General features: G+C 43.4%; 3 protein-coding genes across 6 annotated transcripts; 1 reads left to right on the top strand and 2 right to left on the bottom strand.

Moving 5' to 3' along the window:
- Nucleotides 1-784: 784 nt before the first annotated feature.
- LOC133890909 (glycine-rich RNA-binding protein 3, mitochondrial-like) lies at nucleotides 785-7,695 on the bottom strand. Of its 4 annotated transcripts, XM_062331533.1 has the most exons (6): nucleotides 7,678-7,695; nucleotides 3,680-3,771; nucleotides 3,125-3,247; nucleotides 2,951-3,019; nucleotides 2,758-2,864; nucleotides 785-1,744 (listed from the first exon to the last, which is right to left on the bottom strand). In XM_062331533.1, the coding sequence occupies exons 3-6, from the start codon at nucleotides 3,234-3,236 to the stop codon at nucleotides 926-928; spliced, it is 1,107 nt and encodes a 368-aa protein (XP_062187517.1). In that variant the 5' UTR covers nucleotides 3,237-3,247; nucleotides 3,680-3,771; nucleotides 7,678-7,695; the 3' UTR covers nucleotides 785-925. The 4 variants fall into 4 exon arrangements, with proteins under 4 accessions (XP_062187517.1, XP_062187518.1, XP_062187519.1 ...); XM_062331534.1 differs by lacking the exon at nucleotides 7,678-7,695 and having other exon boundaries at nucleotides 3,571-3,771; XM_062331535.1 differs by lacking the exon at nucleotides 7,678-7,695 and having other exon boundaries at nucleotides 3,125-3,336; nucleotides 3,680-3,770.
- A 3,965-nt stretch (nucleotides 7,696-11,660) lies between these two features.
- On the top strand, nucleotides 11,661-17,496 carry LOC133890369 (LRR receptor-like serine/threonine-protein kinase RPK2). The gene is made up of 2 exons (XM_062330762.1): nucleotides 11,661-11,792; nucleotides 13,761-17,496. Exons 1-2 carry the CDS (start codon nucleotides 11,661-11,663, stop codon nucleotides 17,277-17,279), a joined length of 3,651 nt encoding a protein of 1,216 aa, XP_062186746.1. The 3' UTR covers nucleotides 17,280-17,496.
- A 1,364-nt stretch (nucleotides 17,497-18,860) lies between these two features.
- On the bottom strand, nucleotides 18,861-21,789 carry LOC133890663 (glycerophosphodiester phosphodiesterase GDPD6-like). The gene is made up of 5 exons (XM_062331139.1): nucleotides 21,777-21,789; nucleotides 19,926-20,291; nucleotides 19,714-19,788; nucleotides 19,490-19,599; nucleotides 18,861-19,412 (listed from the first exon to the last, which is right to left on the bottom strand). Exons 1-5 carry the CDS (start codon nucleotides 21,787-21,789, stop codon nucleotides 18,861-18,863), a joined length of 1,116 nt encoding a protein of 371 aa, XP_062187123.1.
- Nucleotides 21,790-25,536: the final 3,747 nt, after the last annotated feature.

Consider the following 25,536-nt stretch of genomic DNA (forward strand, 5'->3'; position numbering starts at 1 on the left):
CCAGGACGCACCCGCCCGCGGCATCAGCGCGTCCAAGGCAGGGTTCGCATAGAGATGGCCAAATGGATCGGCTCGAAGCTCGGCATTGTAAGCACGGTCTGAACTGGGCTAGCATGGCACAAGGTCATGGGTTGTGTTTGGACCAAGCGCAGCACGGTTAAATCGGGTCGGCACGGGCACAGCGCTACGCGGGTATATTTGGATCCTGCTATTTTGTATTATATATATTTTTTAAAATTTGGCAGCTATTTTTTATCTATTTTCTATATTTTTATCTTATTATTTATTTATCCATTTTTTATAGATTTTTAAAATTTTGTATCTATTTTTATTTTTTTTCGCCGTCCGTGACACCGTGCCTATTGTGCATATCGGACTAGTCGTACCGTCGGGACCGTCGGGCCGTAGTTGTGTTCGGACCGGCTCGGCACAATACATGACGGGTCGTGCCGTAGACTAAAGACACGGCATGCAGGCCAGCACTACCCTACCTATTACACTAGTTGGGCATATCGGATCCTACCTAACCGGGCCGACCCGACTGACCCATTTGGCCATCTCTGTTTCGCAAATTCGACAAAAACCGGTTGAAAACCGCAAAATTCGGTCAATTCGGTGCGGTGCGGTCCGGTTTTGTAATACGACTGAAATTCGTATTTTGAATTTAAAAAATCAAAATAGATTTTAAAAATAAAATAAAAAATCTATAAAAACTAGAGATAATTCTAAAACTATCTGCAAAAAAAAATTAAAAAAAATGCCGTTTATATCGGGGAAATATGTGCTAAAAAACTGATGGACTGAAAAAAAAAGGCCCTAATGGGCCGAATGTACAGTGTATATCCTAAGCTCAAATAAAGTTTTCATTTGCTTGGATTAAAAAAGATTAGCAGCAACGTGCAAGAGATGCAAGCATGCAGCAATCTCATCTATTCACTGCTGCTTCTTCCTTGTCGAAGAAGTCCTCACCCAGCAGGTCGTCTTGGCCATTGTACTGCACCTTGTCAGCCCCATAGCTCATGGCGTGCCCGCCAGACAATCCTCCGGCGCCTCTGCTACTACTGTAGCAGCCACCGGTCCCTTTTCCAGCAAAGTTGTTGCCGTTGCTGCGACCAGCAGCACCGAAACCTCCACCGCTGAAGCCGCCACCAAATTCACCAAGGGTTCCACCACCACCGGCAGCTCCAGAATTGTACTTCCCTGCACCATAGGTGTTGGGAGAATTATACCCACCAGCGTTTCCATCAGAATTGCCAGCGGTATTGTAGCTTCCACGGCTTCCGTATCTGCCACCAGAAGCATTGTTGTAGTTGCTAGCATAACCACCACCGGTAGCTCCATCACTGTAACCATCATTGCTGCCGGCATATTTACCACCGGAAGCATTGTCGTTGTTGCTAGCATAAACACCACAGGTAGCTCCACCACTGTAACCACCATTGCCATCGGCACATCCGCTACCAGAAGCATTGTTGTAGATGCTAGCATAACCACCACCGGTAGCTCCATCACTGTAACCCCCATTGCCGCCGGCATGTCCGCCACTGCTACTGTCATACCCGCCAGCACCATATCCACCGCCACTGTTATACCCACCACTACCATATCCACCGGTACTGCCATATCCACCAGTAGCATATCCACTGCCACCGCCATAACCACCAGCGGCGAATCCACCACCTCCACGTATTCCACCAGCACGGTCATTGGCATGGTCCACCATTACAGTTCGTCCTTGAAGTTCCTGTATCAGATGAAATAGTTGGATTTGTTTTTACAAACAAGCAAATCGTTTATGTTTCAGAAAATAATATGCTTATTAGCGATATCTATGTGGAACTAAAGAAACTTTTCAAATCACTTGTGATGGCCAACCCGAGTAAAAACAAAATGGAGAAGTTCAAAGTAGTCACTTTTACAGCTAAACAGCATATCATGTGCACAAATTAACCCTGTAGAACTAGAAACAGTTTAATACTCGTTAACAGGAATGATTTATCTCATAGGTTACTCTTTTAGTGCTCGTGGTCATACCAACTAGATTGTTGCATCAGGAAACTAAGAACCAACAATTTAAGATTCCTTACGAGAATATATTCTCAATCATGCACCTCAACTCACAAAAAACTATTAATAATACTGCAACTCTAGGACGTTTTGATCAAGACCATTACTTGTAGCATATCAAGTTATCAACCCATGCTGTCAACTAACGAAAAAAAATAGTCATACATTGTGCTCAGCCAAAAATGAATGGTTGTCATTTACTTAGTTCTTTTAGTCAGCATGATGCGCAGCTAAACTGAACAAAGAGTTGTTAGTTATTTCAACGTAACCAGGGAGAAAAAGATTGGCATTCAGCGGGTGGATCAGCACCAATTCTCAAAACACTATTTCAAATCAGTGACAAAACTAAATTTCGGCCGTGAGAAACTATCTTAGTTGCATTGCCTGTTCTGACCTAATAAAACAAATTTGATAACTGTAAGCTACCATGGAACTAAGGCCCTGTTTGTTTTCCCCTCTAGATTCTGAATTGTGGATTGTGAATTGTAGAAGCTCACTTTGAGTGGATTGTGGATTGTGCCATAATCCAGACATATATTTGCTGAATCCACTTCCAGAATCTGCCGTTTGTTTGTAGAATCCATAATCCACAATCGAGGGGCAAACAAACAGGGCCTAAAGTTTGGGATTATCACTGCAAGTGAGGAAATGCAAAGGGCATACAGGAAAACATAGACATGAATGGCTTACCTTGCCATCCATGGCAGTAATTGCAGCTGCGGCTTCTTCGCTGGATGAGTAAGTTATAAATCCAAATCCCCTTGACCTCCCAGATTCCCGGTCAATGATGATTCGAGCTGAATGCAACCCCAAAATAAAGAAGTGTTAACTACACAAACAACGAAGAAAGAACGATACGAGTCACATTAATTGGACAAACAACCTTCAAGGACATCCCCGTAGTGAGAAAAGACATTCTTCAGGGTGGTGTCATCGATGGCATATGAAAGTCCTAAAAGAAGGTTGATTAGAAAAGGTATTAAATATTAGACGGCATAAAAGACGCTACTATCTTATAACCAGAAGGTAGAATAGGATAATAACCCATTTGAAATACCTCCAACGAAAAGCTTTGAAGAAGACATGCATCTTATTGCCTGAAGCAGAGGCGAATTCGAGGGCGCCGAAGTTTTCCTAAGCGCATTTCCAATTCTACTAGTGAAAGCCATTGCTCAAATACCTGCTAGGAACCACAGGAACCGGGGAAAAAAGTGCAAACTGGTCACTTGCAAAGACAAATCCACAACTTCTTATGCAAAAGCATCAACCCTGAAAACAAAAGTTTGCTAGATTCTTGCATATATATATCCAAATGTGCTAGCCTAGAGTGGCCCTGAACTCAATACTCATACTGCAACGAACAATCCAAATGATTGCAGAATCTGAACTCGAAATGATCTTCTCGCTCCTAAAGCTAACGCACTAGATGGAAAGGCGAACATGAAAAACTACCAATCCAGACCCCAAGAACCGTGCACCGAGAGACCAGCAAGTCGAACCCACCCGAACCCCGCACGCCTCCAATCGGAAGTCGAAACAGCTCCGCAGCAGAACTGAGGCAAAAGGATCCTCGCAGCTACGATTCTCAAGGCCGGGGATCGGATTCCGTAACCTCCGCGGTAGGTGCCTCGCGAGCCGCGATCGGTAGCCGTCCCCCGCCCCCCTCAGGCTTGCACAGAGCGGCGGCGGCTCCCCTCCTTAAATCTAAAGATGGTCAAATGGGCCAATCGGGTCGGCCCAGCACGGGTCCATCTCGGTACGGCCCGAAATTGGCACGGTCCGATTGGCCCATTTACTGTTACGGGCCGTGCGGTGCCGGCCCGCGTGCCGAGCTATTGGCCCACGGCACGGCCTAACTGTCACCGTGCCGTGCCGGGCCGGCCCACGACACGGTCGGCACGATAGGCCCGGCCGGCACGATGGGCCCGTTCGGTACGGTGGAGGCACGACAGGCCCGTTTGGCACGACGGGCCCGACCGGTACGGTGGAGGCACGACGGGCCAGGTTGGCACGGGAAGGCACGACGGGCCCGGCTGGCACGGTGAAGGCACGTTGTGCCCGTCAGCACTAAAAAAATAAGAAAAAATAAAAAATAATAGCTAAAAAAATTCAAAAAACAATAAAAAAAATATGGAAAATAAATACATAACATCTTTATTGATTGGTTGTCTCGTTAAAAACCTTTTTGCTGGAAGGAAAAAAGAGTACAACCAATGATTATGCTCCGAAAATTACATGGTTTCATTAGAAACCCCAGAATTTTGCTTGCAATTTTTAATATGCTTCCTCAAGTGTCTCGTTCCATGTGAAGATCTGGCACCTATTTCTATGCTGTATATATTACACTTAGTAAATTTTACCAGTTCCTCGTTAATTTCTTTGAAGACCTTTTCAAAATGTTGCCACACTTGGGACCATGCACATGAGTTCTCGGCGTCTTGATCCATGAATTAAAATATGAAATTAGTTTCTTAATGTGAAGTGAATACTGGCTACTTGGCTAGCAAATAGGAAAAGAGAGATGGGTGGGCAATGAGAATACATGGAGTTTGAGATGGAGTAGATGGTATTTATAGGTCACGATGAGAGGAGAGGTAGGTGGGGGTGGGGCCGCGGGGGGTATTTTAAAAAAATAAACAAAAAACATGAATAAAAAAACTTAGAAATAATAGGGGCACATGATTAATTCTAAAAATGAGCTTTATTGATAGGTTGCTTCATTAAAAACCTTTCTAGCAAAGAAAAAAAGAGTACAACCTAGCTCAGAAAATTTAAAATTACACGTTCTCATCAGCATCTAGATACAAATTTTGGAATGATTCTTCAAGCTCAGTATTTTCTGCAGTGTGTTGCATTCGTGCTTCAGCTTGTTCCCAATCCTTTACTATGGTGAGTATTTCAAACATCTCACTTGACAGATTTGTTCTTCTCTCTTCGATTATCCTTCCTGTAAGATTGAAGGCAGCCTCAGAAGAAACTGTAGATACAGGAACCGTTAACAAATCTCGCGCTAACAGTGAAAGCACTGGATAATTCGTCTTGTACTCATGCCACCATTGCAGTATGTTGAAGTTTTCTTGTTCATGGCTGATAACGTCACTGTCGATGAAGGTAGTTAGCTCCCCTCCGGATGTTAGAATTCCGGTGCCCGTAGACGATCGTGACGAAGAGTCTGAACTTCTTGATGAAGAACTTGCACCAAATATTTTCCCCCACGTTGTCGTCTTCTTACTTGTTGTGGGTGCTAGTGGAGGTCGTTGCAGGCGAACTCCGCCATACTTTGTTTCATATTTACTATAAACTTCGAATAACTTAGAACGAACATTAGTATAATAATTAGAATAATCATGGCCAAGAGCATCACCTAGAATTGCGAGAACTCTACAGAAAGCTGCAATTTTAGCTCTAGGATCTAAAATAAAGGCAAAGGCGTATAACAAAGGAATTTCTTTCCAATACTTTAAGAATTTAGATTTCATAGGAACTACACAATCTCTTAGAAGATTGTTATTTTCATAGTTGTTTAAATGAGTAGCAATTTCAACAATATTATGCACTACTAAACAAGATGTTGGATAATAAACTCACAGTTGAATCATAAAAAAATTCAAGAAACTCCAGTATCCTTTCAGCAACATACCAATGCGCTTCCGTGAGTAAAGTTTGACCCCCATGCTGATGGTAATGTGTATGAATAAACACACCAAATGTGCTCTTATATGGTATAATATTTTTAAGCATCAAGAAAGTAGAGTTCCATCTCACCGGCATGTCCAGAGCAAACTTACGTGGACGCACACCCATTGCAACACAATACTGTTTATATGCTGCAATTCGTTGGTTAGAGGAGTTCACAAAAGATATTGCAGTACGAAAATCTTCTAAGTATCGCGATAACCTCTTCAAACCGGATTTTACTATAAGATTGATAATATGACAAGCACAACGTTGATGTAACAAGAAAGATTCAGCATAAGTACTAAACAATGGAGTAAGAATATTCATTGCTCTAGAATTTGCACCGGCATTATCTAAAGTAATAGAAAATATTTTATTCGTGAGGCCAAAGTCTGCAACTACTTGAGATATATTTTCAACAATATTTTCACCGGTATGCGCGTTGTCAATCAAGCGAAAACCTATTATTCTCTTTTCTAATTCCCAATCATTATTAACAAAATGAGCAAAAACACTAAGATAATCCTCTCTAGCCCTACCTGCCCATATGTCTGAGGTCAAAGCAACTGAAAATGTACATGTTTGCAACATTTCTTTAAGTTTGCTACGACACGTATTGTAGTATTTTACCATATCCCTACTAGTTGTCTGTCTAGAAACATGCGTGAACCTAGAATTATGAGCTTGCTTAATGTAATCTTCAAATGCAGCAGACTCACCGATATTGAGTGGTAGATCCGCTCTTGCAATGAAGCGACATAGCTTTTTTTGAGCATTGGCAGAGTCGTACTCCCAATGATGAACAGAGCCGTCGGGGTTGTACTGCAACACCGTCTGCTTCATGGCTGCTCCACTCTTTCGCTTGCAACTTATGGTGTGCCTCTTCAAGTGCCCCGTTCCACCCGAGGGCTTTGCAGATAATTCATTTTTACAAATATAACACCTAGCATACCTGACACTTACCCCATCTTCCTCTTTGTAGATCCTTTCAAAGTCTTGCCAAACTTCGGAAGTACCGGCTCTTGATCTTTTAGACCCGCTGCTTGCTAATATGTGCGCACTTGTAGAGCCTGACGATGGAACTGCTGCTGCATCACCTGGATCTGGATGTGAACCAACCGGAGGTTCACCGTCGGGTCCATCATCACCTGCAGCACTAGTATCAAAGGGGCCGTAGTCCCCTCTGAGTCATTAGAGAAAAAAAATCATGATCTATGGATGTATCATGATCACCGGCATCCATGATCAATGTCGAATGACACTACAAAAATTGCAAATATTCAGAGTTAGAAATAATCAAATAATAAAACTAATAATAAAATAAGACTCAACAACGATGCAAAAAAATCACCAAGATTTCTTCAACTTCAAGATAGCAAGTCAGCAGGATGACGATTTTGGAATTGCTCGGATTTTTTTGCAACAATTCAAACTAATTTTGCCAAATTGTCGCTAATTCTCACGAACTTTGAGACAAGAATGAGAGGAGGAAACAAGAGAGAAAATGGTGTTGCTGGTGTGGAATGGAAGGGCAATGTGCTCCTCTATTTATAGGTGAAAAATGGTGATTTTTGCAATTTTTTTCGAATTTTTTGGAGCTCAAACGGTCACAAAACGGCTATAAAATTCAAAAATATCGGGTTAACGGGTTAAACGGGCCGTTTACCCCGTTAACCCGCGTGCCCCCGCCGGCCCATCGTGCCCCCACATGCCGGCCGGGCCGTGCCCCCCGCGGTGGGCCGTGCCGGCCCAGCCGTGCCGTGGGCCGTGCCGTGCCGTGCCGCGCGCTCGGCCCAGGCACAGCCCGTGGCCTCGTGCTGTGCCGGCCCGGCCCATCTCGGCTCGAGCCGGGCCGTGCCTGGGCCGTGCCTACAGTTCCGTGCTTCGGGCCGGCCCAGTAAGCACGGCCCATTTAACCATCTTTACTTAAACCCTACCACGCTGCTCAGGTGTTCTCTCTCGGGGAACGGAATACCGACCATGAGGATGGGCGGGCCCACATGGCAGTGAATGGATCCTGAAAGGTTGAGAAAAATTCAGGCCCGTAGATACGAAAGAACCTGCTGCCTCGGCCCAGCAAACATATTGAGGAACAGCCCAGCTTCCCGTGTCTCCTTCCTTCATATTTTTTATTTTTTATTTTTTAAATAAAAAATTACAAATGTATGGGTCTGTTTTGAAAAATGAACGACAGATTTAAAAATAAAAAATATTGCGTTCAAATACTCTTAAAATTCAATACACTATCAAAATAGTTATGAAAATTTGTAAAGAAATTATGGTGTTTGATGATAGCATCTTTTGTACCACAGAATTCAAAACACTATCAAAATAGTGATGAAAAAAATTTACCATAATTTTTTTTAGTTGTATGACTATTTCTATAGTATTTTAAATTTTAAAAGTATTAGAACACAATTATTTTTAAAACATATCATCCTTTTAACGGGTGATAAGAGTTTGAATTTATAATTTTTAAAATAAACATATATATTTATAATTTTTTATTAAAATATAAAAAAAGATCTCATCGTGGCCATCTGATCCCAAACCGACGGCGCAGAGAGTCACCACAGCTTTCATTGAACGAACTGTTCCTCGTCGAGATCGTGTTGAGAGCTAAGAAATATATTGGAAGGGTCGAAAGGGGAAAAATGCTGTACTGCTCAATTGGATATGCTTCCGGAAAGACGAGCTTTTCGGCTCCCTCCGTTCGTGGTTGCTCACCACCACTTTGGTCCTGTTGTTGGCAATTCGGCTTTAAGATTTTTCCAAATCCTGTACGTAACGAAAATCTGCCTGTCACCAGCGACAAAACAAAGCGACCTAACACCAAACCTTTCCATGATCTCTCAGTACGCTCAAAACAACGGATTCTCGTTTCCATCAGGGAGAGCAGAATTCCAACGAACTCGCAGTGGGCAGGGCGGATCTAGGATTCAAAATCAATGGTGTCACATGAAAGCTAACCAACGATTGCGGCTTGGAGTAAATTAATAGTACATAGAAAAAGTAAAAAAAAGTTGCAACATGTTACAATGATAATTTTAAATAATAAAGTTATAGGAGACCAACCAATTAATCCAGACATCCAATGATTAAGCAATATCGAAATAACTATAATTCAAAAGCTGACATCAAAGGTGAATATGAAGTAACCTGGAAACAACGACAAGTACAGCATGTTAGAATAATTTGTATCTACGACAATACTAAAATTTTAAAATTATCTTTGCAATGGTGCTTACCTCTGGTAGAAGCATTTTAGGTTTACCATCTCTCATCTTCTGAAAGCAATCTATCACTATACTATTTAGAATAGTAGCTAGAAAGGTTGGCTCAATAAAGCAAATGATATAATCATTCATAAACTCATTACCAATACGACTTTGTAGTATCATTTTCACAAATTTTATTACTGAACAGCAACTCTCCACTGATGCAGGTAAATATAAGTACTAGCTTTAAAAGCTGATATAGCAAAGGAAAAGCAAGGTGCTTATTTATATCCACCATCAGTTTAGCGAGTTCAGAAACAGTGTTCAAGTTTGAAAATCTTTCATCAGCTTATACATTGTCAATATAAATATAAAGCTCATGAGTAAGATCCTTCCACTGAACTGCACTAAAATCATCAGGATAGAACTTAGATAATTCTATTAAGCTCTCCAATTTAAAATCACTAAAAAAATCTTTAGGACTAAAAGCATCCATTTAAGTAAGCAAATTAGAATTTGTTTTACTGAAGAGATCATTGAACTCAATAAGTAGCAAGTCAACAAACAGGGTTCAAACAATCTCATCTATAATGTTGGTAATTTGTGTAGTTTGTTTTTTCCCCCTTGGTGTATGGTGATCAATGTACTCTTCTTCCATATCCAACTTTGTAATGTCATGATCTTTGCAAAAAGGAATATATTATCTCTAATAAAGATTCTTAACCATTATCTCTAATTTGTTGAAATGTTTGCTTAGTTGACTTTACCTATAACATGACCTTTAATAGATCACGATCTTTCCTTTATAAACAAGGTGATAAGCATTTGCATATAATGGGTCATAAGACAAGGCTCGTTGGTGTCACTCATGGAGGAATAGAGGGAGATACTTGGGCCGGCTGGAAGCCTTTGGTGTACTGTGACACCGGTGCTTATGCACTAGATCCACCTCTGGTAGGGGTAGGATACATGATACTAGACTAGAAATTGTATTTCTATTATTAAAACCAATATGACATATCGTTAACTACGACCGCAAGATAATCAGAGGATGCTAATCGCACATGTGGAACTAGAATAGGATTCCAACGAATTCACATCGAGGTAGGAAAACCACAAATGATCACAAAACCCAGCAAGCGAAAGATATGAAATCTTTCACTTTTTTCTTCATTTTATGAGGATATATGATTCCAGACCTGAAGTTGTACTTTTATTATTAAAAAAAAGTTTTCGACGTATCTTCAGCAAGACAAGTGCTCCTGCGAAGCAGAGGATGCTAGTCTCCAACTGTTATCACGCACGTGGAAAGGAACCTGTCATTTTTTCACTAAGGTTATGTTTGGTTGGGCATATGAGCCTGATCCTGTATGAGATCATGCAGGACGAGGCGTGGTACACGTATTTGGTTGGTAGCATATTCACTCTTGATGTTGAAGAGCTTGATACGCCCAATTTGATCGAATGACACGTGATCCAAGACCGAGTGTCCCGCTATGAACAATATTCTGAAAGTCGGTCGTCTGTTGCTTTAAAAATTGGTCTTTTGTTGTTTCAAAAATTTAAATTTTTTTATATGTTCTATAATCAATGTACAACCTATTTTAATAGAATTCACCCAAAAGACTGTGCATAATTTAAACTAAAATTCTCTAAAAAACACTACTTTTATAACTTCTAACAAGTGTTAGAGACTCAAATAAATTCTAAATACCTAGAAAAATTCATTAATATTCTTCTTATATGATAGACTAATTTCTAAAATTATTTTTAGCCCTAAGTTATATGATACAAAAGTGAGTTCCTTTGTAATACTCTATTTATATGTATTTTTATCATTCTATAAAGTCCATCTAGAATCAACACATTCAGGTAACCAAACAGAATTTTATACCAAGTCGTTTCATTCCATATAACCAACTAAACACATTCTCGTATCATCCAAAAAACCACGGATCTATTTGGTTTGCTGCATCCGAACCTGGATATACGAGAAACTTGCATCTACTCATAATTATCGTATAAAAGTCTGTTTGGTTGCTTGCATGGTGGATGCAGCCTGCATGAGTTATTCTGACAATACGATACGTCCAAATTGAGCTTCACTCATATACATATTGGAAAGATACAGCCTACGCTCGTACAGACAACTAAACAATTTCAAAAATTTACAGCATCCACTCATACAACTAACTAAACACTCTTCTCAAAAGTTATACAACCTCCATCTATTTTTACTAAACAAATACTATACGATACAACAACATTTTTACAACCAAATACATCCTATTTATATCAACTTATCTAGAACCATCCTACCCAATCTCATCTTATCAAAACAATCTCATCTCATTCAGCCGACCGAACCTAACACGCAACGCGACCCGGAAAAAAAAAGTGAGACGACGGAGCGGAGCACGTCCTTTTCTTCAGCCGACTCCATTCGCCGGCGAGGTACACCCAACGTGCGGGCTCACCGCACTCGCCGCATGATCAACTCGCGCACGCGGACGCGGACAACACTACCGCAGCCCGGCAGGCGCCGCTCGCTTTGACCGCGGCCCCCGCTGCACGTTGACTGCTGCCGGGCCCCGCATTCCCGAGAGGAGCTGAGCCATCCCACGCCGTCGCGCGAGCTCCTTCGGTCCTTCCTACCCGCCCTCGGGCCGGTCACTGACGGTGGCCCCCACATCGGCGATGCCCGGTGGCGTCCGAAGCCTCGGCGTGGCGCGGGCGGGTGGGACGCGTCGTCGCTTTCGGAATTCCCAACCCCCCGCCGCGGAAAGCAACGGGTGGGAGGGGGCGCACCCGCGAGGCCAAGGGCACTGGGTGAGGACGTACCCGCCTCCTCGATCGCGGATCTACACCGTGCGATGGGGAACGGACGCTTGGGATGGAGTGGTGTGGGTGGCGGGGGTGGGAGCGTCGGGTCGGGTCGGCTTGGGCCGGTGTGAAAGGCGACAGTGGAAAGCAGAAGCCGCCGGGGGGAAAGCGGGCGCCTTTTCGCCAAATTGCACGCGAGCACACTCTTGCTCCGGTGCATTTTTGGGCTGGGTACCGTGCGTTGCTCGTATTTTCAGAAGAAGCCTAAGGGGACACCAATGTTGCAAAAGAAATTGCTCTATTTTGCCTGTCCTGGTTTTGAAACAAATGGTGTTCGGAGGTGTAAAATGCCTTGTGATTAGATGATAGTCAAATACTACCTCGATTCTTTTTTATTCGTCCTTATCAATTTTTCATGGTCTTAAAATATAACTTTGATTACTATTTTTATTACTTAATACGAATATATACTAATAAAATTATATTTTTATTAAACCATTTGTAAAGATAAATCTAATAGTATAATTTTTATATAACCACTCTTGATAGTTTTAAACATATTAGCAGCCAAACTTTCAAAAGTTTGACCACACATATTTAAAAGAACAAATAAAAAGAATAAAATGGAGTAAGGTATGTTTTATGCCAACTGCCACTAATTGAGCGATTGAGCCAAACTGCATCATTTGAATGTTCTCTCACTTTATGGTGACAATGGGACGGTAAATAAAAAAGATGGTTGGTTTGGCCATAATGTATCCATTTGATTGTTCTCGAACTTATCTTGCGAATGTGGAATGTGGCGATAGTCGCAAGATTATAAAAAAGGTGTGTTTTATCTTTTAATTGAGTGGCTCAAATCAAATAATGCTTCAAGTTGGTTGATATCTAATATATTATTTATAGTTTTTCTTACAAATGAATAAAAGATATTCGTTTAATGGTGTGGCAAAAAAAAGTCAATCTGGGTATGAGAGAATAAAATTACTTTCCCTCATGAAACAATCATTTTTAAGACTATATATATTTTACTGTAAGTGGTTTGGTATCACATAATTATCACTCGTTTGGATCAGCCCTCACTTTTTATCTCCAAAAGATCTTGCCCTCACTTTTTTATCTGGTCACCCCCAATTACCTGTACAGTCAGTCATATTCCCTCTTCTTTGTAGCTAAAACCATCACCCTCATACTCAACCTCCTTCCCTACTCTAAACTTACATCATTATGTTATTCCTTTTTCAGTTGACTTCCATATTCCACTCTGAGTGCACTATATATTGATATAAAAATACATCATGTGATTATTCTCCTATTCTATTCTCGAAGTTTACCTTCCCCACTAGCCATTTCTTATGTATCTAGAGACGATGCCAACACCAAATTTCACTATTGTTTTCTCTTTCTCTCTAGCAGCCAATTCTATAGTCCAAGCGGCTATATCCCGAGTATTTAGCTGTTAGTAGAAAATGTCACCACTGCGCATATTAAATCTTCAAGCTAACTCCACGCGCACGGACATGTAATGTCTAGATTTTATTCTCAATTCCTTATAAAGAAATTGATTTTAGCCTTCTACTTTTGTAGCACGGTAAGATTAGAATTGACATATTATAAATGCTAACCAATTTAGGATGTCATTCCGGAAATCAGGAATTTGGTGTGCATGTCATGTCATCAAGAGTTCGTTGTTTTGATTTGTGCCTTTTTAAGCTCATTACTTTTGTGTATGTCGCTGGTATTTGTGTGCATGCGGCTATCTATGTGTGGAATTTGAGCGTGTCGCATTCACACGCACAAATTCCAGTACCATAGACACAAATAGCAAAATTAGAGTGGCACAAGAACAAAGCAACAAACTCTTAATAAGCACTCCTTCAAAAAAAAAAGCTCTTAATAAGCACACACAAATTCCCTAATAAATTAAAAGTAAACTCAACAACCCCCCTAAGCTACTACAGCATCATGCTGTAGTGCAATTTGCGAGTAAGCGGAGCCCTTCGCCGCGAACCACACTGTGCGCAGTGCAACCCAGCCGCTCGCTCACATGCTCCAGTCCAAGCTTCCAAACCAAGCATCCCCCACCAGCACCTCCACCCGAGGGCGCAAAACGCAAAACCCCACCTGCCCCGAGGTCCCTGCCGTAAAAAATCCACGCGTGCCCTCTCGACGCCGCCGGCTGCCTCCGCCACCGCCACACTCCACTGCAGGCTTAGGACTCGGGCGGGGCGTTCCCACTGCCGCGCCTCAATGCGACGGCGGCCCCCGTCGCCGCCGCCCATGGCCACCCCCGCAGGTCGAACCCTACTGAAGCTCATGTTGCTGCAGCTGCTGCTCGGAGACGTTACCACGGTCTCCGGCGGCGCTGGCGGGGGCGGGGAGCGCGAGGCCCTGCTGAAGTTCAAGGCGGCTGTGACGGCTGACCCCGGCGGGCTGCTGCGTGACTGGACCCCGGCCTCCGCGAACCACTGCCGCTGGCCGGGCGTGTCCTGCGGCGCGGGCGGCGAGGTGGTCGCGCTCAACGTCTCCTCCTCGCCCGGGCGCGCGCTCGCGGGCGCGCTGTCCCCGGCCGTCGCCGCGCTGCGGGGCCTCCGCGTGCTCGCGCTCCCCTCCCATGCGCTCTCGGGCCCGCTCCCGCCCGCGATCTGGTCGCTGCGCCGCCTCCGCGTGCTCGACCTCTCCGGCAACCGCCTCCAGGGGGAGATCCCCGAGGCGCTCGCCTGCGCCGCGCTCCAGACGCTGGACCTCGCCTACAACCAGCTCAACGGCTCCGTGCCCGCCGCGCTTGGCGCGCTCCAGGGGCTGCGGCGCCTGTCGCTTGCCTCTAACCGCCTCGGCGGCGCCATCCCTGACGAACTCGGCGGCGCCGGGTGCCGCAGCCTGCAGTTCCTCGACCTCTCCCGGAACCTACTCGTCGGTGGCATCCCCCGGAGCCTGGGGAACTGCAGCGAGCTGGAGGTGCTCCTGCTGTCCTCCAATCTGTTGGATGACGTCATCCCGCCAGAGATTGGCCGGCTCAGGAATTTGCGGGCTTTGGATGTGTCAAGGAACAGTTTGAGTGGGCCTTTGCCAGCGGAGCTTGGTGGTTGTGTTCAGCTGTCTGTGCTTGTGCTGTCCAATCCTTATGCGCCACTTGGTGGTTCGAACTCGTCCGATTATGGGGATGTCGATGACTTCAATTACTTCCAAGGAGGGATTCCAGATGCTGTCGCTATGTTGCCGAAGATGAGGGTGCTGTGGGCGCCAAGGGCTACATTGGAGGGAGAGTTACCAGGTAATTGGAGTTCTTGCCAGAGCATGGAGATGATGAATTTGGGGGAGAATTTGTTCTCTGGTGGGATTCCTAAGGGCCTGGTGGAATGTAAGAATCTGAAGTTCTTGAACTTGAGCTCGAACAAGTTTACAGATTCAGTTGATCCTTCACTACCGGTGCCTTGCATGGACGTGTTTGATGTCAGTGGAAACCAGTTGTCTGGCTCGATTCCAGTATTTATCTCAAAGAATTGTCTTTCATCCCAGCTCCCATTCGATGACTTGGTGTCAGAGTATTCTTCCTTCTTCACCTATCAAGCGCTTGCTGGCATCATATCATCCTCGTTAAGATTGGGTGCGGATTTGACGAGCTACCATAGTTTTGCTCGGAACAATTTTACTGGCATGGTTACATCCTTGCCGCTTGCTGCTGAGAAGTTGGGGATGCAGGGTGCCTATGCTTTCTTGGCTGATGGGAATCATCTTGGCGGTCAGCTGCAGCCTGGCTTCTTTGACAAGTGCAACAGCTCAAGGGGCTTCGTTGTGGAAGTCAGCAACAACTTGATAACTGGTGCAATTCCTGCAGAGATTGGCTCGTTGTGCAGTTCTCTTGTTGTTCTTGGTATTGCTGGTAATCAGCTTTCAGGTATGGTACCAACAAGTATCGGACAGTTAAGCTATCTTATCAGCTTGGATCTGAGTAGGAACCGCTTTAGTGGTGAAATTCCTACTTCTGTGAAGAACTTGCCGCATTTAGAGCGCCTCTCTTTGGCCCATAACCTTCTGAACGGCACCATTCCAGCGGATATTAATCAGTTGCGCGCTCTGAAGGTATTGGACCTGTCATCAAACCTCCTCACAGGGGTGATCCCTGGTACCCTTGCTGACTTGAGAAATCTTACCGCACTCCTCCTTGATAACAATAAACTTACTGGGAAGATTCCTTCAGGATTTGCTAACTCAGCATCCCTTACCATGTTTAATGCGTCGTTCAACAATTTGTCTGGTCCGGTGCCAACGAATGGCAATACGGTTAGATGTGACAGCGTCATTGGGAATCCTTTACTGCAATCTTGTCACGTGTACACTCTGGCTGTGCCCTCAGTTGCTCAGCAGGGTCGTGGTTTGAATTCAAATGACTACAATGATACAGCACCTTCAGACCCACAAAATGGAGGGAACAATTCATTCAATGCAATTGAAATTGCTTCTATAACTTCTGCAACAGCCATTGTCTCTGTCCTCCTTGCATTGATCGTGCTCTTCATATACACAAGGAAGTGCGCTCCCCGAATGTCAGCCCGGTCTTCTGGAAGAAGAGAAGTTACACTCTTCCAAGATATCGGTGTGCCAATCACTTATGAGACTGTTGTTCGAGCCACTGGAAGTTTCAACGCGAGCAATTGCATTGGAAGTGGAGGCTTCGGAGCCACTTACAAAGCTGAAATTTCACCTGGAGTGTTGGTAGCTATTAAGAGGCTCTCTGTTGGGAGATTTCAGGGAGCCCAACAGTTCGATGCTGAGATAAAAACCTTAGGGAGATTAAGACATACCAACCTTGTTACCTTGGTAGGCTACCATCTTGGTGAATCTGAAATGTTTCTCATATATAACTACTTGCCTGGAGGAAACCTCGAGAGGTTTATACAGGAGAGATCGAAGAGACCAGTAGACTGGAAAATGCTGCACAAGATTGCGTTGGACATTGCAAAAGCACTCGCTTATCTACATGATACTTGTGTTCCTCGGATCCTTCACCGGGACGTGAAACCAAGCAATATTTTGTTGGACACTAACTATAATGCTTATCTCTCGGACTTTGGACTGGCAAGACTCTTGGGAAATTCAGAAACCCATGCAACCACTGGTGTAGCTGGAACTTTTGGATATGTTGCTCCAGAATATGCAATGACTTGCCGTGTTTCAGATAAAGCTGATGTGTATAGCTACGGTGTTGTCCTGATGGAGTTAACCTCAGACAAGAAAGCCTTGGATCCGTCATTTTCTCCTTATGGTAATGGGTTCAACATAGTTGCTTGGGCATGCATGCTGCTTCGTCAAGGCCGTGCTCGTGAATTCTTTATTGATGGTCTGTGGGATGTTGGGCCACACGATGACTTGGTAGAGACATTGCATTTAGCAGTGATGTGCACTGTTGATTCGCTCTCTATACGTCCAACTATGAAGCAGGTCGTTCAACGGTTAAAGCAACTACAGCCTCCAATTCGTGAACACCGATAAAGGATGCAAAATTTACATATTCAACATGTAGAAGAAGGTAAAGATAGCTGTGACCTGCGCCCTTGATGATTTTTTTTTCTAATCATCTGTTTGACTAGATTTTATCTTGTAGGCAGCTTTGTATAATATAGTTTTCCCCTGAATCTCTCACTAATGTATCTGCAGATAAGACGATGAGATGTAAATTAACAATTTTAATGCCAAAGATTTCATTTAAGATTGCCTGACTTGTGTTCTTCTGTTATTTCCTTTAGAGTGTATCCAGCGTATTAGTGTGTATACGACCCATATGTAAGCAGTATCAAGTACCAGCATGCGAGTAGCATACATGAAATTGCCTTAAAAAAGGTTCCTGACATTCCGCATGCTATCATATTTCTACAACACCCCTTGAGATGTCTGTTATGGTTTACAATTCCGAATTATTTACATTATTGTCTTCTGTTTTGAATTTGTATATGTAGATCAAGGTTTTCAACATCATGCATATAGCGAAATAGGAAATCCTGAAACATTGAACATGGTGTGACCCAAGTTTACGACCCTGAACAACACCCTTGTGTATGCGTGCATATGCTCTTTCAGAAAATTTCTGCATTTTTGGTAATGATGACTCAACCTCATTGTTTCTGGTATTGCCAAAGTGCTGCTGTTATTGATTTGTATGTCATCTGGCAAGAGAGTAATAATTACCATCCTGAATCTGCTGAAGTATAAAAAGAAAGAGGGCACAACATCTCTCAAATATAAATGAATTCAAATTACATGACCTATTGACCTGCATAACAAACTCACAGTAAGTGGAAACAAGGAATGCTGTCTATGTTTTTCTTCTGAAGAACCCGAAAGGTTCCCTTCATCCGCTTCAGAATTTCAGCGTTTGCGCTTGTTTCGGTCTGTATTGGCCATGCATTGAGGCTTTCACCATCTAGTGACTCTTGATGCATACCTATGTCGAATCAGGCTTCAGTTCGTACTCACTCTGCAAATGTACATACAGAGGACTGTTCAGTGGCTACTCGTCGACCAAAGTTTTTGCCGTTTAGTGCTTTAATGGATTACCATGTACCACCTGTGTGCAACATGTTTCAGTTCGCAGGTTGTCTGAATGCCTGTATCTCTTGACCAGTCCCATGCAGTTCTAATTGCACATCACAATAGGCTGAAGGTCAGAGGAATCTGCATGTCGATCACGTCAAACAAGGTGAATTCTATCCCAAGATAACAGGGGATCACATGGAAGCAATTTGCCACTCTGGAAATTCTGAAGCCTTGTTTTGCCACCTATCAATTGCAGCACCAGCTAGTTACTGACCGGTTGTTAGTAGGATCCTAACCGCACAAAACGGATCAGAGGAACTAATCCAATGAACCCATGTATGGCCAATGAAAAATCCAAGGATTTGTCTCTCCCTGAAAACAACTCCAGGATATCAATCTGATGCCTACCAATCATGAAGAATCCGAAAAATAACATATAATCTAACTCCAAACAATCCAATATATATATAAAGACTAACTGAGCTGAACTATGCAAACACCCCATGCGTGTATGCTACCCCAATCGATCATGAATCATGGTCAGTCCCTCTTCTTTGCGGTCCACTCCTGGAACCGGCGGAGGCTGGCCGGGAAGTCGGTGAAGAGCCCGTCGACGCCAACGTCGTTGAGCCAGTAGTCGTACTCGGCGTAGGGGTCCTGCCGGAAGTTGAAGTGCAGGAACTTGTTCTCGTTGCGGTACGTGTAGGGGTGCACCTGCAGCCCCCGCGCGTGCGCCATGGCGACGAGGTCCGTCGGCGTCGCCAGCCGGTTGTCCTTGGTCGGCGGCACCACCGTGTCCTTCCACGGCCCGATGCCCACCACGTAGCGTCTCATGTAGTCCAGGTACTCGCCCGAGGTGATCTCGTCGTACGACTGGTTGGTGTCCTCGGTCCGGACGGTCACGTCGTCGACCAGGAACACGAGCGGCGAGTCGGTGAGGTCCGCGGCACGGACGAGCGACGTTGGCGCGAAGGACTGGATGAAGACCGGCTTGGCCAGCCACGCCGGTGACATGTACTTGCCGCCGTACCCGTACTTCTTCAGCGTCGCCATGAACTTGTCCTCGTACTTCTTCCCGTCCGCCCACTTCACCTGCGCAAGCCAGTAATTAACAGTAAGAAATTAACCCTACGTGCTTGTTCATATTTCTACGAGAAAATGGGGCCTACGTGCTTGTTCATGAACACGGGGTTCTTCATCTCCGGGTAGATCCCGACGACTCTCTTGGCGTTCAGTGCGATGTCGATGAACTCGTCGAACGTGATGATCGGCGAAATGCCTGCGGAAACAAAGAGAATTTTATTTAACCAGAATCTGTAAGCACTGCTCGTCGATTTCAGAGGAAAAGGATTCGCCAGAATGGCGATTAGATCGCCGGTCTGGACGCACGCACCGTTGTGGGACTTGTCACGGAAGTCCCATCTCTGCTTCGCCCTCAGCGTCTTCAGCTCCGCCAGCGTGAAATCAGCTGCAAGAAATCAAGAACAGAAGCTTCGGATTATCCACTCGATCGATCATCAACGAGATGAGATTACGGGATTAATTAATCCGATGCACGTGTGCGTGCATGCATGAGTGCACGGGAGGCGGGATAGATGCACGTACTGATGAAGTACCCGGTGACATTGGCCCACTGCACCTCGAGCGTGCGGCGGCGGTCTGCGAACTCCGGGTGGTCGGCGACGTCGGTGACGTCGTCGAGCGTCGTGTCGTGGAAGCAGACGAGGTGGCCGTCCTTGGTCGCCTCGATGTCCGCCTCGATGAAGTCGGCGCCCTCGTCGATGGCGCGAGCGTACGCCGCCGCCGTCTCCTCGGGCAGCTCGCCGTTGGAGCCCCGGTGCGCGATGTTGAACGGGCGCGACGTCTGCAGCGGCGCCCTGTCCTCCCACGCCCCGCCTCCCCCGACCAGCGGCCGCGCCGCGCCGCCGCCCGCGCTCGCCGCGACCACGGCCGCCAACACCGCCGCGATCCCTGCACGCACGCAAAATGCAACGGTATATCAAGAGCATGGCGCGTCGCGGATGGCCAAGAGGTCACTGGACTATGGCGTCGTGTTAACGGACGTGTGCACGTACAGAGGGAGGCCATTTCCGCCGGCGTGGTGGCTGCTGGCTGCTGCGACCGCCGGCTTTGAGGGAGGGAGGAGTGGACTGGGCTGCGGCGACGGCGAGCGCTACATATAAGGAGAGGAATATTCCAGTGTAATTTAGATTAATCCCAGTTAATCCGGTATGATATTATGATGTTTGTTGGGGAAGATTACAATAAGATTTGTGCCGGAAGAAAAACTCGCAGCCCGCGAGCTAACTTAGCTCGTTCTAGATTTTTACTAGTCAAACTAGTTTTATAACTCGTTAGCTGCTTACGAGCCAGTGACATCCAAGTCTTCCCAACGTCCTAACCGCCCAAGCTAGCAATCCAGATGGGACAAACTCGTCTCACACCTCTAGATGGCCCAAATCTAGCGGTATAGCTCGTTCTCACTCGTCTTCTTTGTCGTTGGTCGGTGCCACTCGCCGTTTCGCTTCCAAATTGTCAGATCCTTCGTGTCGCATAGCTCGTTTCATTGAACTTGTTCTATTATTGTTAATAGTATCACTAGTTTTTTTATTGTTTATTATGTTAATAGCTTATTTGTATCTGGATGGTTACATCACACAAGTTTGTTATTGGTAGAGGCTGATTTTTATGTAGGAAAACTTTATTAGTTTTATTTAAACTTGTTGCAATTTGCAAGTCCAAAAAACTTATGTGAGATTTAGCTATTTTCATCATGCTCTCGTCTGGTTGCACTCCAAGAAAAATGGCCACATAACTGATTTCTTTTGTATAGCTCGTTTTTTTAGCTCATACACATAGTAATTGCTCAAATATTTTTATACACTTGTATTGCTCAAAGTTATTACCTGGCACACGAGCCAAATGAGCTAGCTCGAGCGGCTAACGAGCGAGCCAAGCTAGCTTTTCTGCTTGTTTTATTAATGAGCCGAGTCAAGCCTACTCGTTATCTAAATAAGCTTGAACGAGTCAAGTCGAGCCAAGCCGTCGTTACTAGCTTCATATCAGATCTTGCATGTGTAGATTAAGATAGAGTGATTTAAGTCTTTATTTTTAGATTCAAATATAAATAAAATGACTCATTCAAACATCTCGGTACACTAATAATTTTAGTTTCATAAATTTTTAGAACTAAAAATACCTAGCTAATTATCGAAGCTGGAGCTCTGAAAAACCTAGATTTTACTGCGAACTAACTAGCAGAAAAATAATCGGGGGAGGTATAAACATGTTGAGGCAGTTGGGCTTTTCTTCCGGTGTACGTCACACAGATGGGTTGGGCCTGAGCCCACGACCGGAACTGATGACGAATTTTTTAATTAATATTTTATTTATTAGAAAATTATAAAAATAATAACTAAATCTAATATTTGCGTAAATAGGTATCTGTCGGCACACGAAGTGCTGACATCTTATGTGGCAGTGGGTTCAGGGTCTGTCGGTACTCTGCGTGCCGACAAGTCATATGTCTCACACACGATATTAAAAAAATTCACAACTTTTTCATATGATTCTGGATAGAGATTATTTTTATATAAAAATTATGTCTCTAAGACTAGATCTATAACTTTTTTTTAACAATTTTCTATTTAAATCTGTTTAGATACCCAAACATTTCAATAGTATTTTAAATTTTAAGAGTATTGAAACACTGTATTTTTATTTTTTTTAAACATATCGCCTGTTTGAAAGGGGACACTTCCACCCGATGACATGAGTATAGAATTATAAAATTTCAAAACAATGCATATATTTATATTTTTTGGATTTAAAAAATTTATAAAAAATCCAAAACGGATACGAAAAGGAATATAAAATACGAGTTGGTTCCCACCTCACATCTTTCTCTATTTTCTTCCTATCTAATAAAAGCTTCTAAAATTTGAATAATTTATCTACTTTTGTCATCCAACATCTTCGCCTTGTTACCAACTATAGCTATAGGATCTGTTTTACTAAAGAAAATAAATAAAGAAATTATGATAAAAATTAACAGATAATCACATCCTACTTTTTCGGGTCTATCTGAATTTAAATTACGATATAGTTCTCAACGTATTCGTTCGACGACGTTTTTATGATACATCTATATCTTTATAACTGATGCTATCACGCATCCAATATTTATATTTTGATTAGAAAATAGGAGCACTTAGCTAGTCTCTCATGTAAACCGGCAGTTCGCTCGCTCTCCATCTCGTCAAATCAGAGACTACGCAAACAGGCATGGTGGCTAGAGGCTACTGGGCTGCTCGGCCACGGCCACGGCCACGACATTGTTGCCGGGTAAACCTATCGGGCCGCTTGCCGCCGCCCATCGCGACGCTGCGACTGCGAAGCCACCATGAGCTGTAGCCACGCAATGCTTCATCTTCGGTGCTCGAAATTTGCCGCCGCATCCTACGAAAGCCCCGATGGCCGCCGCTATACCTCACGAGATCTCGTTTGTTCTGAACGATGCTGACGCCTCGCAGAGCCTTGCCGCCGTCAGCAACGAGCCAAGCAGAAACCACAGCTACCCATGAATGGATCTAACGCTCATGTGGCAAATTGAGCTAGAGCTCCCCAAAATTCTTCAGCGTTAGTCAGAACTCAAAAATAATACTATTCAACCGTAGTTTCCTGCTAAGATTGGTCAGTCCGGATGTACCAAAATTTTCTCTAAACTTCTCGAGGGAAGATTATTACAAGTAGAAGAAGAGGATTATACTTTGGGCTTGGGCAGTAGGAGAGAGGAAACAGCACGCTCCAGAACAGTCGAAGCTCAGGTGATGAAGTCGATTTCGTAATCCTTTTGTACCAATATTTCCGTACCCACTGTCCTGCCATGTGCTTTTCAATTGCAGGGACGTCGAAGAAGCCGAAGTGATTGCATGTCAAGAAGGCATTCGCTTAGTTGTCTAATGGTTCGACGCGTTAGTCATACTTGAATCAGACTGCTCAAATGTGGTGGCCAAGCTCTGCTCTCCCTTACCGAACCTATCGCTGATGGCTCTTGTTATTGCTGAAGCGTGAAGTGAGTGCCATGCTCTTGTGAACTTGGATGTCAAGAAAATAGGAAGGTCTAGTAACAAAGTTGCTCATGAACTTACTCATTGAGCCATGAGTTGTAAGGAGTGTGTCGTGTCTGTAGGCAATGTTCTAGATTTCATCAAACCTTTGTAAGGATATTATGTCTTAATCAATAAAATCCTCTCTTCCTGCAAAAGAAAAAAAATCCGCACCCACAACACTTTCCATTTGAGATTGGTGCGGGGTTGGATCTGATGGCGGAGATTCCGGATGCATTTGGTAAGGTTTCGATTTCTCTCATAAACATTTTGGCTCTGGATTCTCACTGGAAATGATTCTCTGTTGAATCAAAATCACATATGAAACCATTTGGATAGCTGTTTGGATTCAATTTCTTGACAGAGAGGATGATGGTGTAATTAACCACTTTGCCCTTTGATGATATGCTGTTTTTCTTTTCAATAACAACAATTGACATACATATACAATATGAGCATCATCTCTAACTATTTTTTAGCAATTGTTGCATGCATTTGAATTTAATTGGAATTGATCAAATTCATGAAAAGTGAGGTCATGTGAAGAAACTTGAAATTTCACAATATAACTTAGAGCTAGAGATAATTTTAGAAATTATTCCATCAATTAATATGAATATTGGTTATTTTTTTCTAAATTTTGGGAATCCTTTTAAAGCTCTAAAAATTCAAGGAAGGTGCAAAAGCAGTCAAGTTTAATGAATTTTAATTTGGATTCTGTTCAAGCTTTTTGAGTGCAACTAGTTAAAATGGATTGCTTATGGATTATAGAACCTACATAAAAATTGGTAAATTTTTTGGAGCCTTTTAGAATATCTAAACCTATAGAGAAAAGAAATGTATTTTTGTGGCATCTTGTATGTAAGGGCTGAATCGGGTGAATTTGTGAGAAACGGCCTATGTGGCGTTTCGGTGATTCAGGCTATTTCGGTGAATCGATCCTATTTGAATCGGTTCCTCTGGTGCCGTTGGGCATGCTGCAACACCGATTCAGCACAGAAACAGAACTGATTCAGCTATCCAAACGAGCCCTCAATGGCGGAGGACAACAGAACATCTCTAAGGCCAAGGGCGGACACATGGTGCATGCTGATTGGCTCTGGAAAGTTGGGTGTAGGTGTGGTTCGAGTTTGAATCTTTAAACGTATTTTTTGCTCAAACCGTAAGTCCGTTTTTGAATCCGTTTGAAATATGATACTTCATCCGGTCATAAATTCATATCGTTTTGAATAAAAGCACGGTCTTCAATGTATAGATTTGACCCTTAGAATATATTTAAATTTTTTATTAAATTTATAATATTATGAAAGTATTTTTTAAGATAAATCTACACATAGAATTTTAATATTTCCAAACTAAATATTTTGAAAGCTATTGCTAGTCAAAGTTATAAAAGTTGACCAAACCTTTTTCTAAAACGACATGTATTTATGACCAAATAGAGTATTGTTTAGAATTTAATACAAAAAATGAGATCCAATATAAATATATTTTTTACTTGTTATTTAAAAAATCAACATTTTGAATGTACTAGTTCCACGTTTTTTAATATTCTATTTAAACATGTTCAAATAAAATGTTGAATTTGTTCTTTCAAAATATTGAACTAGTTTTGCAAGATGTTGAACAAAGTGTTTCAAAATGTTGAATGGATATAAGAAACATGAAATCATATGCCAATACAAACAATAAAATACTAATAAATATTAGAAAAAGGAAAAAGGAAAAAACTTACCATTGTTGGTGGGCCGTGCTGGGCCACTTGGGCTGTCCTATGTGAAACTTTCATTGGGATAACCTATGTATAGGAGGCCAATTTAAACAAAGGCTTCAAACTCACCTGACGAGAATTTTGGGATAAGGCTGTCAAAAAAGCCGAGCTCAAGGTTGCCAACCGAGTCTAGAGACAAGTTCGAAGCTTGACTTGAGTAAGCTTATTAACAGCCAAAATTCACAAAATTTCCTCTCTATTCCTTAAGCAAGAGCATACATTGTCAAGTTCTTGAATAGAATAAGAGGGGTACACAAAACATACTTAATCCGATTAAAAGAGGCGGCATGGTGGAGTCACAGGATGTCACTGTAATGGAGGAGGAGAAGAAGGACGG

Source organism: Phragmites australis, chromosome 14 (assembly GCF_958298935.1).
Source record: "Phragmites australis chromosome 14, lpPhrAust1.1, whole genome shotgun sequence".
In the NCBI taxonomy this organism is placed as follows: Eukaryota; Viridiplantae; Streptophyta; class Magnoliopsida; order Poales; family Poaceae; genus Phragmites; species Phragmites australis.